Raw genomic sequence first — 16,983 nt, 5'->3', positions numbered from 1 at the left:
GTCCACTGCAGTATTAAGACATTACCATGCTGTTTTCTACAACACTAGCCAACTATATTAGCTTGAAGCATAATACCCGGAAATTTCTGGCCAACTGCCAGCTATGGAAAAAAATGAAAATTGATAGTTCCTAGAAAGCTCCAAATTTGCAACTAAAAGATTGGGGACCTTTTTCTTGGATGTCAGCAGGCAGAACAGTGATCTTTCTCAAAAAAACATATTCCTCATTAATTGTTGTTTAGCCAAAGACTAAGAAGCAATCCACAGTGAAGACACAGAGCTTTGATCCCTGGGAGGGAAAAACAAAATATTTCTCTGCTCCAGTAGCTGTAAGGGAAGACTTCAGTCAGAACTACAGCAGCTCATGTTAACTAAGAGTGGGGTTTGAGGGCAGGGTAGTTAGTAGTACCTGATCAGCTATTTTTATTAACCTTTGCTGCCGGGGTTTGGGTTCCTGCATGAAGTGCAGACTAAGCATCTCAGAGCATTCGGGAGTGCTTCAAGGAAGGAGTTTGGGAACGAAGAAAGTACCAGATGCTGACAAGGCTGCAACTGCCAGCAGGAGCCTCTCAGAGGGACTCCCAGTGGGGTCCTGAGCCCTGAGCCCTGACAGAAGTCTGGCATTCCAAGGGTGTCTTGCCCCCAGGCCCAGCCAGAGCAGGTTTGCAGGAGGCCGAGTGAGTCTGGCACAGAAGCCAGCATCCTTCTTGAGAGGGGCCCCCACCAAGAGGGGCAGCAGCTTTCCCTCAACGAATTCAACTCAGTAATCAGCTGAGCACCTTCCCTGTGCTTCTGTGTCGGGGCCATGGCAGCAGGCTGCAGGGAGCAGAGCTGAAGACAGCACAGAGACAGTTGGCGCACTTGGGCTCTCCAGGACTTTGCCAGCTAAAGGATTAACAACTGACCAGGCGGGAATCAGCTATAACAGCAACACAGGCTAGGCGCTGTGGGAGGGATTCATTCTTATGGGAGGTTGATGGCACCTCTTTAGAGTTGAGCCTTGGGGGATAGTGATACATGTAGGATGGGAGAAGGCTATTGCAGGTGCCATGGACATAACAATGACAAGAAGGAACTACCCAGGTTTGAATCCTGGCTCAGTCGCTGGCTCTATGACTTTGGGCATGCATTGCTTCATCTGTCTGAGCCTGGGTTTCCTCATCTATAAAATAGGAATGCTAATGACACCTACTTATTATGAGGATCAAATGAATTAATACATGAACTCATTCTAAGTTAATAATTGGAGCACATAGGAGGTGCTCAATAGAGATTACCTATGATCAGTGACAGATCAGGGTACAAGAAAATTAGGGTAAAACTGCAACCATGAGATCAGAGGTAACCTGCAGCCTTTTGAGTCAGGCTCCAGGTTCAAAACCAGGTCCCACTTGCTCAGATTCCTCCAGTCATCATGAAGTTCCCACTGATATTTCCTGATCAGAGCAGAGAGAAGATTAGAAGCTCCTCCCCACACAAGGAGCCTCTGAAGAATTGGACCCTAAATGTCTTAAGTGACATAAAAGCCATGAAGGTTGGGGGTTAGCTGTCTCGGTTAGCTTCATCTCTCCTGTATCAGCACTTTGGTCCGTGCATCACTGACCCTGCCCATCCTCCTCCTCCCTGCATGCTCGGCTGAGGGTCATCAGTCCTCGGCTGCAGGAGGACGTGTGGACTATCACACGTCTGCACAGTCAGCCCTGCCCCCAGCAGGTCTCGGGTGGGGGAAACAAACACCTGTGTCAGCCACACAGGCACCTGCCAGACGAAGGTTTCCAGGGCACTGTCTACCCCCTGTCCCAGGTGCCCACTTACCTACTAAGTCCTTCATTTGCTCATATGACTTGTTTAGTGACTCCTACTCTGTCCACTGAGAACCAGCACAAGATGGACAGCCCAGTCCTGAGTCTGGTGGGAGGACAGCCAAGTCAGCAGGAAACCCCCGCACACCAGGGCAGATGAGGGAACTGCAGGAGGGGGTGGGGAGGAAAAACTCAAGGAATGGTCCCCAAAGGTGGTGACACCCAAGCCAACGTCTGGGCAGGTAAAGCAGGAGGGAAGAGCATGTGCAAAACCCTCAAGGCAAGAGAGCTGAGCAGTTTGGAGGCTCAATCTCGGCAGTGTGAGGAGGGCAAGGAGTGAGGATGAGACTGCCAAGGAAGGTAGACAAGCCCCTGGGGGCTGGGCCAAGGAGCTTGGTAGTCATTGGGGACCCATGAAGGGTTTAGGGCAGGGCTGTAACCCTATTTGTCTTGCCCAAGACGATCAAGCGGGTCAGAGCCAAGCAGACATGTTGCATCAGCTCTCCTGATGCTGTGCTTACTGGTCCACCCCTACCCCCCCGCCTCCAGGGACTCTGTGCCCACCCAGCAGGAGCAGCAGATGCTGCGTGTGCAGTCTGGGAACTGCAGCCGCCTCCTTAGGAAGAGAAGAGGATGGATGGCACCCGTGGCCACTGAGGGGGAGCCTTGAGAGTCTCCTCTGAGAGGCAGTGCCTGCTGGCGCCCCCACAACAGGCTCCGGCTCAAGTCCCTGATTCCTCGGAACCACCCAAATGTTTCTGTGGCCTCAGGACACACTGTAGCCGATGGAATTCTCATCCCTCTGCTGAAGGTCACACACCTAGGACATCCCACAGGGCGAATGGACCAGGCTGGTTCAGTGCATGGTGTGAATTTGCCTGTGTGTCAAAGTGCCGTGGTTGGCCTGGGCCACTCATCTCATGACCTCACATGGGCCTTTCTTTAAACTAACCCCTGTAGACATTCTGCCCAAGCCCACAGCCTCCACGAGGCCCTGGCGTGTCCACCATCTCCAAGCCAGTCATGGTCCACCAGGAGTCCAACTATGTCTACAGGCCACCTGTGAAATCTGAGGTCCTGGTAAGCCCCTCGAGTCCCCTGCAAGGCTGCTTCAGAGGAGTGGACATGGGCTGTCTCCCCTGGCTGCTGCTGCCTCTAGAGGAAAAGTGAGGTGGGATTCAAACTCACATCAGAGTTTGTAATAACTCTGTAATAACTCTTCATAAAACTAATAACCTTCTCATTAGCCAGGCGGTGAATCCATATGGGTGAGTATTGCCACAACCAGTGAAATTCCTGTTCCTCACTTGATCAAACGGCCTAGAGCGCCAGCTCAAATTAAGAATAATAACAGCACTGATTATTATCAGCCTCCATGTGTCAGGATCTGTAAAGTAAAAGTGAAGTCGCTCAGTCATGTCTGACTCTTTGCGACCCCATGGATACCAGGCTCCTCCGTCCATGGGATTTTCTAGGCAAGAATACTGGAGTGGGTTGCCATTTCCTTCTCCAGGGAATCTTCCCGGCCCAGGGATCGAACCCAGGTCTTCTGCATTGTAAACAGACGCTTTACCATCTGAGCCACCAGGGAAGTCCCAGGCTCTGTAAGGCCCCACTTAATCCTCACAATAATCCAGCGAGATGGTTCCTTTGCTACCGCTGTTCAACACTTGAAGAAACTGAGGCTTAGAGAGGTTAAGTAGGTTATCCAAGGCAGAGCCAAGTCTGACTATTTACTCCAGTCTTTCAGACTGGAGTCTGAAGTTCTTATCTTAAGCCCAAGTTCTTATCTCCTTGCCATTTTGCCAAAACCAACAGCGATTCCAGTTGCTCTGGCCTGAGCCCCTAAGGCCTGTGGTGGGTCACCCTCAGATGGGGCAGTGAGCAAAGCTGGCCCATTTCCCTTCTCCATTTCACATCTCACTCCTCCCTGGGGCTGGAGCATGGGGTGTGGGCCTGAGGTGGAGGGGGACGGTCTACCCACCCCCCTGTCACCTATGACTGAGCCAGTTTGTATTCAGGTGCACCCCCTCCAGGGGTGCTGGCCACTGACAGGCCTCCCACCCATGGTGGGAAGAGCCGTGCTAGAGTTTATATTCCCCTCTCAAGGAAAGCCTATCCAAATGTCAGAGTGGAGCTGCTTTGATACTTATTTTGAGTTTTAGCTGTCCCCTCAGCTCCCCAAAGAGTGAAAGTTCACTCTCCCATGACAGCCTGTGGATACCTCCGCGTTGCGTTTCAGGCTGATGACAAGGGGTGGTATCTGCTCGCCTGGGACTGGGAGCTGCTGTGTCTGGGAGTGTTGAGGGCCCCCTCCACCATAAATCAGGCTGCGTCTGTCTGGGGAGGGATGTTGGCCAGGCAGCCCCAGGCTGGCAGGCCCAAGGCCTGGCACCAGGGGGCAGACGAGACATATTGGTAGAGTCCAGCATAGTTTTTGTTTTTTTTTTTCCTGGCAGCCACAGGAGATGTTGAAGAGGATGGTGGTTTATCAGACAGCGTTCCGACAAGTAAAAGGATCCCCGTCGTGTGTCTGTGGTCCTTTGCACCTCCTTCTGCCCCTCCCACTGCGACCTCTCTGGGGGTGCCTGTCAGCTCTGAGGTGGCCCCAGGCACCATCTGCTGGCAGCCTGTGGCTCGGGGCTGGGGGGTTCTCATATAAGGTGGGTCCTGGGGTGCTGAGACCCCACACCCAAGCTGAGCAAGCTGCAGGTCCCTGGGGACTTGCCTCTTTTGCTGCCGTTGGTTCATACAGGAGCAGGAAGAGGGAAGGCTCAGAGTGTCGCAGAGGCCAAGATGTCTGCTTGCTCCAGCCGTAGAGAGAAAGGGCTGCCAGAGGCGTTTCCCTGACCCTACCCCTCCTTTCCTTCTCAAGGCAGATCACAGCTTCAACAAACCCCACTTGGCCCCAAACCAACATCAGGAACCAAGTGGGGACCAAGGACCTCTATCTGCAGGGGGCACTCCTGTGCACGGGGCCCGCAGAAGACCTTGCTGGTCCCTGAGTGGGTTCAGGCAGGCAACCATTTATTCTCCCACCTCCTGGGGCTTACATCCTCAGAGCCAGCCATTGGTTTGGCCATCTCATTGCTGATGAAAGAGCCCAAGATGGAGATCTTGCAGCCAACATCCTCGTGTGTGCGTGCTCAGTCATGTCCAACTCTTTGCCACCCCATGGACTCTAGGAGCCTGCCAGGCTCTGTCCATGGGATTCTCCAGGCGAGAATATTGAAGTGGGTTGCCATTTCCTCCTCCAGGGAATCTTCCCGACCGAGGGGTTGAACCCATGTCTTCTGGGTCTCCTGCATTGACAGGCAAATTCTTTACCACTGAGCCACTCGGGAAGCCCACCAACATGCTCACCAATAGCCTAATATCTGACTACAGGCTGAAACAGACTGCAGGCAGGGAAGAAACGGGAGGTAGCAACTGTACAGTGAGACAGGGGGGCCTTCTAAGGAGGCCGGGCACTGACAGGTAGCCACTGGGCAGTGACAGGTGCCCAAGGTGTGCTGTGCCAAGCACTGTTTGTAAATGCTTTACGTATTTTAACTCTTTTAATCTTTACCAGAACCTAGGAAGTAAGCGCTTATATCATCCCCATTTGGTAGGTGCAGAAAGATTGGGAATCATGCCCTTGGTGGCACAGCCAGTGTCAGACCCCATATTTGAGTTTGACCTAGGAGGTCAGGCTCCATAGTCAGGCTCCTAACTCCTCTACCACCCTCTTGGTCACGAATATCACCTCTCTGGGTCCCAGGGTCGCCAACTGTTGGAGGAAGGGCTAACTCCCTCTTCAAGGACTGACCGGCGCTAGTGGCTTGTAGATCTCTCATCTGAATTCACATAAGGCACAAGTCCTTGCCATCTGGCCTGTGACTGAGAGCAGATTCTCAGAGGGCGGGAAAGAGGGAGACCCATGGCCAGTTTTCCAGAAGAAACAGCCATGGGCAGGCAGAGACCTCTTGGTAGAAGAGAATTGACTCCACGTACTGCCATTACCCTTCTTGCCCATGGATTTGCCGCACCCCTTCCTCTGTCTGCTTCCCTGACACCCACACGCCAGCCTGGGAGTGGCTTCAGAGCTGGGCCGGGCTGGAGACCCCCAGGCTATTTGGGGTGAGCCTGAGTGATGAAGGCTCATGAGGAGGCCGGGGAGGCAGATGCCCAGGGATCTGTCTGCTGTTCTCTGGCCCCTGTCTTGTTCCCTGAGATTGGTTGTTCCATGCTGGGCATAGAGGGGGCTGTGGCCACCCATGATGCCAACTACAGGCCCCAGGGGACACTGTATGGCCCAGGTGACTGTGTGCTGGGGGGTGGCCCCACTTAACAAAGCTTGTATGGGCGTCTGTCACAGGGCTTCTCCTTTGCACCCACCTTGCCACGGGGACTGACTGAGGCTTTGCTGCCCCCAGGCTTGGGGTACCCAGCCCCTCAGTCTATGGACCCCGGGCTCCCGCTCTCTGCATGTGACTCCTGGAAAGACTGTGATTTCTGACTCTGCCCTCCCTTCTCCCTTCTCATGACTTTGTTTCTACTTCTTGGGGCTATTGCCCCCACAGCCCCCACTAAGCCAGGTCCTCTGAGCTGAGGGTCCCCGGCCTCCTGCCTTGGCTAGAGTTCTGGGGGAGCCTTGCCTTCTAGATAAGCATGACATGAAGAACGGTACCGGGCACTGGACAAGCACAGACACCCCCTTTTCTCTGGGTGCCTGACGTCCCTTCCCCACGCCCATCATGCTGTAGCTGGTTTCCACAGGAAGGCCCCTGAGCCGTCTCGTCCTTCTTTGGGGGTCAGAGCAGTGGGTGGAGAAAAGCTGGGCTTTGCCCCCAGAACCTGGACCTGGCTTCAGGTGGGCTTGGAGGGACTGAGAAAGGGCCTGAAAGACCTAAAGCTGTGGGCAAGGAGACCTTCAGGAAGGCTGCCCTCGACATCAGCAGGTGCCCTTGCCAGTCACAGATGCCCACCTCTCTGGAACAGGGCTGGGGTCCTTCAAATGCTTCTCAAGCTTCCTGCTTCTCCCAGACAGATGCTCTGGCTGTTGGGGCGACATTGCCCCAAGCTGGCCACGGCTGCCTCCTCACCCCGCCACTCTCTCCCTACCTCCCAGCCATTCCCTGTCTTCCTTCGCCCTAAGCTTGTTTCTTGCATTGCCCCTGGAGGAGCCCGAAGCCCTAACACTCTCTCTTTGCTTCCAGGATTTCCGGAAATACGAGGAAGGCTTCGACCCCTACTCCATGGTGAGAGATGACTCTCCTCCCCTGGGGAGTAAGCCCAGGAGCAGGGGGCGGGGGGTTATGGTCTATTTGGTGGTGATGCCTTCTGGGCTCTGAGGGTCCTGGGGATGAGTTAGGGGCTGTGAAGAGCGCCGAGGAGGCTCTTGCCTGTGAAGGCTCCTCTCCAACAGCATTCCGCTGTGAACTGGGTGTGCATGTGCTTTATAATGATAGTTACACTTGCTGAGCACTAACTACATACCAGGCACTGTGCTGATGATACCAGGCTTGCTATCACCCAGTCCTCGCAATAATCCCAGGGACAAACCACCTCTGTGTATGGGCGTCCATGGGGCCCCCAATTGATGACTGATGGGAATGGGGCAGGCAGGGTCCCCTTGTCCATCCCTTCTCCAGGGCCTCCAGGGCCCAAACCCACAGATGCCTGGCTTTCCCTCCCACCCCTGCCCCCACCTGCATCCTTCACCCCTGTCTTCTTCCTCTAGTTCACCCCGGAGCAGATCATGGGGAAGGACGTCCGGCTCCTGCGCATTAAGAAGGTATGGGGCACACGGAGGTTGGGCGGGGACCACGCTTCTCTGTCCCTGCCCCCTCCCGTCTTGGTCCCTTGTTTCTCCTACTCTCAAAGTGACTCTTGGGTGACCTCTCAGATCCCCACTCTCCTCCACCCCCCGGGGACCCCCTTCCTCTGGCGGGACCACATGCCCAGGCCCCACTTGGTGCCCACGTCCCATTTTCTTGCTGATGGCACTGCCTGTCATTGTCCCCATGACTTCTCCTGCCCTCTCTGTGGCCCTGACAAGAGGGTCCTGGGTGCCCAGGTGCCCACAGTCTGTTGTCTGCTTGACTCCAAAAGCCTGTTTCCGTCTCATCAGGAGGGAGCTTTAGACCTGGCCCTGGAAGGTGGTGTGGACTCACCGATCGGGAAGGTGGTTGTCTCCGCCGTTTACGAGGGCGGAGCTGCTGAGCGGCATGGTGAGTGGGGACCAGCCGTGCTCAGGTTTGGGGATGGCGTGATGGTTATACCGGCTCCTCCAGGAAAGCAAACAGCAGCTTGCTGGGAGCAGGCTGACAGCTCTCAGAAATGCTGTCCCCGTTGGATCTGTCCACCAGTCCCACACGTTCCCCACAGGCACATGATGGTGTCGGGATCTGCGGGCACAGAGCTTCTCAGACACCACTCTGCCCTCCAGGGGCTCCCTGTCTAGGGGTGGAAACATCCTCAGAATCACCAAATGCTGACTGTAACAGTGTGGTGTGCTATGGGCTGGCCAAGGACTGAGAGGGTGGAGGGAAGCTGTGGGAAGCCTGAGGGCCTAACCCACTGAGGGAAAGGGGGCAGCCTGGAGGGCTCCCTGCGACGGTGATGCCTGAGCTGAGCCTTTAAACGTAAGTCAACGCTTGCCTTGAGAAGCAGAGAAGGAGCTTTCCAGGCAGAGAGGACTGCACAAGTAAAGGCAAGAGAGAAACCACTGAAACTTGACCCGTGCTTTTAACAACAATAAGAGCCAACGTCTGTCCAGAGCTAACCTTGCGCCAGATGTTATTCTAAGTACCTGCATATAGCCTGTGTCTAAGTATTTCATGTGCATTAACCTATTTAATCCATACACAACCCTGAGAGTAGACATGGTTATCACTCTCATTTCACATCCCAGGAAACTGAGGCACAGGAAGGGTTCAGGGCCCGCAACCCGTAGCAGTGGAGGCAGCACTTGGACACAACAGTTTGGTCCTTTGTTTTACTGGCCAGCACAAGTGCCACCCCTGGTTGGGACCTTCTGCAGCAGATCTTCTTGCTTTGCTTTGATCCCCTTACCAACAAAAAACAGCCCCTGCTAATGAGTGAAGCCTCTGTGGACCCAGCACAGACTCATGCTTCAAACGATCAACCCATTCACATGTCCGTGCCCAAAACGCCACCACTAATGAATTCTTCTTCCAGTCCAGGCAGCCTTTTTGTACTCCTGACTCCTTGAGGAGGGATAGATGCCCTTGAAGGAGGAGTCCCTTAGCAGGCCAAAGAGGGCTTCCCTGGTGGCTCAGATGGTAAAGAATTTGCCTGCAATGCAGGAGACACAGGTTTGATCCCTGGGTAGAGAAGATCCTCTGGAGGAGGGCATGGCAGCCTACTCCAGTATTCTTGCCTGGGAAATCCATGGACAGAGGAGCCTGGTGGGCTACAGTCCACGGGGGTGCAAAGAGTCACACATGACTGAGCAGTGAACACACCACACACCCTTGCAGGGAATCCCGGGGTCAGATGCCTTCTCGACAGTGCTAGGCTGGAGTCTCTCCCACAAGCTGAGGTGAGACCAGAGGGTGGTGCAGGCCTGGGGAAGGAGGTGGAGTGATGGCAAGGTGACCTGACCACGGTGGCAACCAGGCTTCTGTGAGTTACCTGGGTGAGCCCAGCCCGGCCTCCCATGGCCTTCATGACCTCGTCCCTCACAGCCACACTCTGAGCCTTCATTTCTGCTATAGGAGGGGTTCCCGGTCAAGCAGGCAGCTGCCGTGGCCCACCTCTGCCCACCTGGCTCACAGCCTCCTCCTCTGCCTTCCTTTCCTGCACCAGCTAAGAGAGGGGCTGATGCTCGGCCCCACCTGTCTGCCGTATCTATCAGGGAAAGAGCACCAGGATGGCCGGGTGACTTCCTGGGCCCTCCCCTCCTTACGAAGCCCCAGCCCGAGCACTGTCTTATTGGCCCTGAGGCTCCATCTTGGGTTTGTACAAGATGAAAATCTGAGAGCTGCCTCTCCCCGGGCCCACTGCCCAGAAGAAGCTGCTGCCTGCAGTTTGGTCCCGCACTGCTTGGACATAAAGCAGCTGGTGAAAGTTCCCCCAGGAGTGCATGTGTTTTAAGCCACCACAGCCACCATCTTCAGTAGCACATACCACAGGCTGGTAGGCCTTCATGCCCATGAGGCTCCTGGGTAAACTGTGTCAACATAACACAGAATGTTCTGTGGACACCAGGACTGAGAGGAAGTCCTCAGAAAAGTAAGGAGAGGTTCCGACATTGAAGGTGTGTGGGGAAACCATGCACAGTCAACTTCTTGGAGAGGCACAGTGCATATTAGTATGCTCAAACATACTATATTAAGGTGTTCAAGGCTCTGACAAGTCCTGCAGTGAATACTTCTATCTAGTTTGTAACTTCAGCTTTTCTCCAACTTATCAGATCATCGGTCCACTTATCCAGGAACACCTTCATTCATTCAAGAATTATCTGTTGAATTCCTATTTTGTATTAGGTATTTCATTAAGCACTGGATATGTAGTGGTGAGTCAAAAATACAATCCCTGCCCTTATGGAGCTGACAGTCTGAGAGGAGGGACCACCAATCAACAAATAGATATATGATAACAAATCGTGAAAATGCTGTACAGGAAAAGACCAGGAGAATACTATGTTATGAGAGAATAATAGGAAAGATCCACTTGAGACTGAGTGTGGGGAGTGAGTCAGAGAAGACCTCTCAAGAGTTTTATCTCAGACTTGGAACAAATGAAAGAGTGAGGGCAAGTGCTCCAGGTGAAACATCATGTGAAGGCTCTGAGGCAGGAAAGAGCTCAGGCTCAGGGACCTAAAACCAACCAGAACGGCTGATGCACAGAGGGAGGGCTCACAGAAGTAGCTTGTGTTTCTGGTTAACCTCACCGGAAATGCAGGTCAGCCTTCCTCTGCCGTCACAGGGACAAAGCTGGGTTGGCAGTAACTCATCACTGGTGTCCCGATTCTGCTGAGCTGGGGGAGGGCGTGTGAGGGGGTGGGAAGGAAGTGCTGCCCTCGAGTAACCTGGTCAGTTGTTTCCCCTCCTGCTTTCTGAACCTACACGAGCTTTCTGAACCCAAGAGTCAGGCCCCTTCTGCGGCCCTACAGTGACGCCCTGTTTTCCACGTACAGCCCAGTTGTATGTCAGCCTTCCTTTCCTGCAGGTGGCATTGTGAAAGGGGATGAGATCATGGCCATCAATGGCAAGATTGTGACAGACTATACCTTGGCTGAGGCTGAGGCTGCCTTGCAGAAGGCCTGGAATCAAGGGGTAAGAACAAAAATTCCCTCCCTTCTCCCTCCTTGGTCTGCCTGCCTCAACCTTGGCCTCTTCAGCCAGACCTTACAATCAGGGTGCCCCATCCCAGGGTAGATATGCAAGGTCCAGGTAACTCTTGGGTGACACCCACATATCCTATCTGGCCAGTGGTCTTAATCTGACAAAACAGAATTCAGAAGGTCAGTTTCTGACCTTGAGTACAAAAACCAAGTGGCATAAATAGACGTCACAAGACCAGATATGGCAACCCATTCAAGAGAAAGACTTAAAGTCTTCACTAAGTACATGCCAAACAGGAATCAAAAGAGTGCTTGGGGCTACTAGAAAGCATTAACAGAAGTAGAGGGCCCAGAATGGAGGAGGGGCTGGTGGTAGTCTGCTCTGGCTCATTAGATACCCACCTGGGTCAGGACTGCCATGTAAGGTCTCCCAGGCTGTGCACTGGGAGTGCACAGAGTCTGTGCTCTCCTACAGACTACCATGTGAATGGTGCCCGCTCATGTTGTGCAATGCACAACCTGTGCAACTGTATGCAGGCAGCCGAGCCTGAGATATTAAGTTCAGTGCCGAGGATGCTGACCAGATGGGCCTGGGACCCACATGAAGGGATGTGGAGAAGAGAAGACTTACGGGTAACATGATGACTGTCTTTGATTATCTGAAGTGCTGCATTAGGGTAGAGGGAACAGAGTGTTTTCTGTGATTTTGAAGGCAGAACTGGATTGGATGGAGGGAGGTCCTGGGGAGAGATTTCAGTTCAATATCAGGAACGATTACCTGGTAGAGGGGCCTAATGATATTCCACAAAATTTGTGTTGGATATACCCAAGGCAAGGATGGACAATGAGGAACAAGCTAGGGATGGCGGTGATGCCATTGAGGGACTTTAAATTTTAGGAGCAGAAAGAGCCTGAAGTTCCCTAATTGGCTGTACATCAGAATGACCTAAGGAGTTTGTTGAAAATGCTGTTTCCCAGGACCTAACCTCAGATTTCTAGGGACCAAGTCCATGAATCTAGAATTTGAAGAAATTTCCTGAGTGATTCTGAGGTTTTTGCCTGACTGTGGTCCACAGATCACCATTTGGAATCTGGTATCATTCAAGGACCTGGCAACTCTGGTCTCTGTGGTTCTGAAACCTCAGAGACTGGAAGCTTCCCCAGACTGAAGGATTGCACTGTGAGAGTCCTCCCCACCAGGAGGACCTCCAGCCCCACCTGGGCCCACCTTCCCATGGGAAGAAGACCCCAGCTGGCTGGTCCTGGGCCATGGTACCCAGCATGGGAACGGAGTGGCAGGGGCAGACACGCCACGACCACTGAGCGTGCCCGAGTCACACAGCTTCCCCCCACAGGACTGGATCGACCTTGTCGTCGCCGTCTGTCCCCCCAAGGAATATGACGATGAGCTGTAAGTGTGTGCGTGCGCCTGGCCCACTCTGTCGTCATCCTCCTCCTCCTCCAGAATCTTGGCCACTTTCTCTCACCCGGGCCCCAGCCCTCTTCCAGCTTGAAGGAACAGCCCAAGCACACAACATCTAGTAGTAACTGATCCTAGAAAGCTCCCCGTCTAGAGCAAGCCTAGAACAAAATCACAGTCCTCAAGTATTGCCAGAGCTGTCTCCAAGTCCGTCTTGTCCAAATTCTTCTTTCCATGTGGAAAACAGGCCAAGTAAACAACGAAGTAGGGACAAAGCCTCAGATTTCTGATTCTCCAGCAACCCTTCATCTCTGGCCCCATCACCAGCTAGTTTAAAGACTTCTGTGTCTTTTGTTCTCTGGCGGGGCTTCCTGATCCTTAGCTACTTTGCCTCATGTAGCCAGGACTGTAGGCTTTGGCCCCACCCTGCAGGTTTTCCTTGGTCCAGGGTCTGTCTTTCTCTGTGTGTGTCTCATTCCAGTCTCTGTGTACATATCTCTGTCTCATTCTGTCTTTCCTCCCCCTCCACTCCCCCATCCTTCCTGTCCATCTCTCTCCCATCCACTCCTCTCCCCTGCATCCGTCTTCCCTTCGTCCCTCTCCCCCTTCTCCCCTCTCTCCACTCTGGCTCTGAGTCGGATTCTCCACCTTTGCCACCCTTTTGCATCCATTTTCTCTCAGCATCTGTTTTTCTGTCTCTGCCTCTGTCTCTCTCTCCATCTCTGTTGTGTGCCTCTGTCACTGGCCTTCATCCTCACTTCATCACATCACCTGCCCCACCTCTGTGCTTGCCTGTCACAGCTGTGCCTGCTCGCTCCCCCTCCCAGCAGAGGCTGAGTCCTGTATGTTTTAGAGAAATCAAGGTCTTGTAGCAACTAATTCTGGAACCCAGGGTCCAGGCAGGACCCATAGCAGGAGCCCAGTGAAGGGAGAGGTCGGAGGAGCTCTGCCTGGAATAACCGAGCCCTGTTTTGTGTTTCCTGCTCCGCTCTGCGTATGTAGCGCCTCTCTTCCCTCCTCTGCAGCTGAAAGCCCCCAACCGGTCCGAAAGCTCCTCGAAGACCATGCTTCCATGCTTAGACACGGGTTCCTCCTGCAACTGGAGCCTGGCAGCCCCCACGGTGAATAGGCAGGCAGGCTGCATGTCATGGCCGTCTGCTGCCCACACAGCCAGCAGGTTCTTTGGACTGCTGTCTAGGGGATGTGCCATCCCTGAAGTGCCACCTGGGCCTGCTGGTGATGACGCTGGAATTCTATGGACTCAGAGGCCCTCCTGCTCAGGGAAGCTGAGCAGAGCCCAGTTTGTAGCATGCTTAAGACCTGGGTGTCCTCACTCACCACAGCCCTGGGGATCTGCCCTGGGTCCCCACCACACCCCCGTGAGCACCATTCTCTGCTGGGCACAGGCAGCGCCTCAAACCAGGCATGATGGGCTGAGAGAACCCAAAAGAAGCACAACCTGGATTTCCCCTTCCTGTGAGCCCACCCTCTGGGAGCTCCACCAGGACACTGTGCTGGGGTGGAGCCAGGGCAGTTTAGAAGCAATTGAAGCTGTTCCAAAGAACCAGGGCTGGCCTATCTGACTGGTGACCTGTTGTGGCCTGAGCCCGGCTCAGACCAGACTGTCCTCGGCGCCTTCCCTTCCCCTTGACTGGACTCTATCTGTGGGACGCTGTGGAGCCCAGCTTTGGGATGTATTTCCTGCCCTGTGTCAGGGCGGTGCCCATGGACAGAGCTGGTAGGTGGCCGTGAACCTGGTGTTTGGTGTGGCCTAAAGCCCACAGCTGGCAGCTTCTGGGGCAGCCTGGACGTGCTGACTCTTCTGTTACAAGTTTCTCAAAACATTAGGGCCTCATGCTCCCAAGTCAGTTGACCTCAACTGTGGCTGTGGCTTGCGGGGTGGCCTCAGCAGCTCTATGTTTTCTGTCACCTGCTTTCTGCTCTTTTCGAGGGACCTCGGCCCCTTTGCCTTCCGGTCCCCTCTTACCTCATCCCCGGTGTCCCTTCTGCTCCCTCCCAGGCTCCTGTGTGCCGTGGCTATGGCTGGGGTGTGGCTGCTTGGGGCCTGCCCCAAGAGGGGCGTTTGGAAGCCAGCAGGGCTAGGTGCCTCAGGGGGCGCAGTGTATGCTCCCTGCCCTTGGCCTTGCCCTCGGCTGAGTGCCCGCCCGCAGGCCTGCACCCGCCTGGGTTGTTCCTCTTCCCCGCAGGACCTTCTTCTGAAGTTCAGAGGAGAAAACAAATTCAGCCCTAGAAGCCAGTGAGCTGTGGCTCCACCCTCCTGATCATCATGCCTGGAACCATCTGAGACACAGCCGCCTGCAGGCTCCCTGGAAACCCGCGGCCGCCCCCCAAGGATGGCAAACTTCCTCTGACCCTGAAGCAGGGCTGCGTAAGGAGCACCTCGGGCCACCTTCTCAAGGCCAACACGAAGGGAGGGGCCAGCCAGCCATTCTGAAGAGGCCCTGTGATCCAGACTCTTCTGTCATCCCTCTGGCCCAGTGAATCTGGGAGACTCCTCCCTTGAACTCTGTTAGGACCTGACTCTTGGATCTCTCTCTCTCTCTCTCTCTCTCTCTCTCTCTCTCTCTCTCTCCCCACACACACCCCCATCCCTCTCCTCTCTCTCTCCTGATCTCCTTGCTGCCGAGACTGATGCCACAATCTTACTCTGAACTCATTAATAAAACAAGCAGACTTCTTTTCCAGCTTATAGGAGTGAGTGTGGCTTTGGACAGCAGGTTCAAGGCTGTCAAATTAAAATTCATGTAGTTTTGCTTCCTATTCAAGAATGAGAAACAGATCTGGGTGCCGGGATCTGGGACTGACTTGAAGGATGTGATCCAGTGGCTAGGAGCTGGCTTGGAGCAGGGGACTGGGGAAGCTGGAGACAGGCTGGGCTCTTCAGTGTCTTCTCAGCAGAAGGATGGCAGGAAATGAAGCTTGTGTGGCAGGGACTTTGCTCAATTCCAGAAAGTGTAGCTGAAGCCTGCAACTTCAGAAGGTCACCTCAAGGTGTGAGGTATCCCAGTTTCTCTCACAGACAGCATGGTCACAGCTATTTCTCTTGAAGTCACCAAGACAGGATGTGAGCAAGGCAGCTTCAGGGGGTCCACTCCATCCATGGAATTACATCTGGCAAAACCTCATGGGAGGTGACAAGGACGTGAGGCAGAAGGGCATAGCTTGCAGGGGCTGGCAGGGGGTGAGTGGAAGCCCTCCTGGTTCAGGGTCCAGGGATGAGCTCGCAGGCTGGCTCCAAGGAAGAGTGGTCGGCATATCATGGGGCTCCAAGACGAGGAGCCGAGGGTCCCCAGGCCATCTGAGGAGTAGAAGGTGTTTCTGATTTAAGATGCCTCAGAGGAGCAGCTCTCTCTGACTAGGCTTCCTGTCTCTGCCACCAGCTTCTTCTGCATCCTCGGAGCTCACCTTGAACACAGGCATCACCATCTTCTACCTAATTCTAGATGACCTTTCAGCTGTAGCTCCACCACCATTTCCCAATTCTCAGTTCCAGAGGCAGAATCTGATTGGGCCAACTCACCTGAATGTGTGGTCTTGGGGGAAGCTGTCCAGTCAGCTGCAGGTGGGGGCAGAGTCACATACCACCCAACAAGGTGGCTGAGGCAAGGGCAGACTTGCGGGCAGCAAGTCATGATCAATGGGAGGAGCAGAGAGAGAAAGAACGAGAGAGGGAGAAACTGTTGGATTTTCCAATCGCATTAGAGACAAAGCCATGATGACCTCCTAACAGCTGGCTCCCAGAGATAGCAACCATGCTGAGGAATTCTATGTTTTCTTATCTGGCTCCTAACCTAGCTCTGGCGATAATTCCAAAGTGAATGCCGTAGGAAGGGCTCCCTCCTTTGAGGGACACTTCCTATGTGCTGACACCTCCTATGTGCCATCCCTGAGCTGGACCCTGTGTCTGTCACCTCAAACTGCAACGACCAAGATGCTGCAGCCCCCCTCACCCCACCAAGGAGCCCAATGTTAACAGGCAGCACTTAGCATCAGCTGTCTGCCAGGTACTGGTCTTTCTATGGTAAGCTCATCTACTCCCCTCAACAACTCCACCAGGTAGGGACTGCCATCATCAACCCCATCTTATTAAGAGAAGATTGAGGTAGAAAGAGGTGAAGTGACTTTCACCAAGTCTCACAGTCAAGAAGTTGTGGAGCTGGCATTCAAAACCCAGGTGCTCTGTCTCAGGAGCCCATACCTTTCTCCACTCTGAGCTGTAGGGGGCAGGGCAACCCTCATTGGTATGTCTCTGTTTTTAGGCTGTTAGCAGGACAGTTCTTCCCACAGTTGAAGAGCAATGAATGTTCTGTTCTTCAAGGATGGTTACTTCCTCGTATGACCTACAATTACTGCTGCTGAAGCCTTCAGCTCCTTCATGCCTGGACTCTCACCCTTTGAAATTCATCTCCAGCTATTCTTAGTTATTGGCACCTCAGGGTCAATGAGTT

General features: G+C 53.9%; 1 protein-coding gene across 3 annotated transcripts in view; it reads left to right on the top strand.

Annotated features, from left to right (window-relative positions):
- USH1C (USH1 protein network component harmonin) overlaps positions 1 to 14,715 on the top strand; it is a 47,925-nt gene extending 33,210 nt beyond the window's left edge. For 2 of the 3 annotated variants that reach the window (XM_020904757.2, XM_070473444.1), the window contains 8 exons: positions 2,763 to 2,882; positions 4,262 to 4,312; positions 7,001 to 7,042; positions 7,525 to 7,578; positions 7,915 to 8,014; positions 10,980 to 11,086; positions 12,450 to 12,505; positions 13,517 to 14,715. In XM_020904757.2, coding sequence (XP_020760416.2) covers positions 2,763 to 2,882; positions 4,262 to 4,312; positions 7,001 to 7,042; positions 7,525 to 7,578; positions 7,915 to 8,014; positions 10,980 to 11,086; positions 12,450 to 12,505; positions 13,517 to 13,643 — 657 coding nt within the window. In that variant the 3' untranslated portion in view covers positions 13,644 to 14,715. The remainder of the gene's footprint in view (positions 1 to 2,762; positions 2,883 to 4,261; positions 4,313 to 7,000; positions 7,043 to 7,524; positions 7,579 to 7,914; positions 8,015 to 10,979; positions 11,087 to 12,449; positions 12,506 to 13,516) is intronic. The other variant, XM_070473445.1, reaches the window with a different exon arrangement.
- Positions 14,716 to 16,983: the final 2,268 nt, after the last annotated feature.

This window comes from Odocoileus virginianus, chromosome 10 (assembly GCF_023699985.2).
Source record: "Odocoileus virginianus isolate 20LAN1187 ecotype Illinois chromosome 10, Ovbor_1.2, whole genome shotgun sequence".
Classification (NCBI taxonomy): domain Eukaryota; kingdom Metazoa; phylum Chordata; class Mammalia; order Artiodactyla; family Cervidae; genus Odocoileus; species Odocoileus virginianus.
The sequence above is the reverse complement of the archived record's forward strand: the minus strand, read 5'-3'. Positions and strand labels throughout refer to the sequence as shown.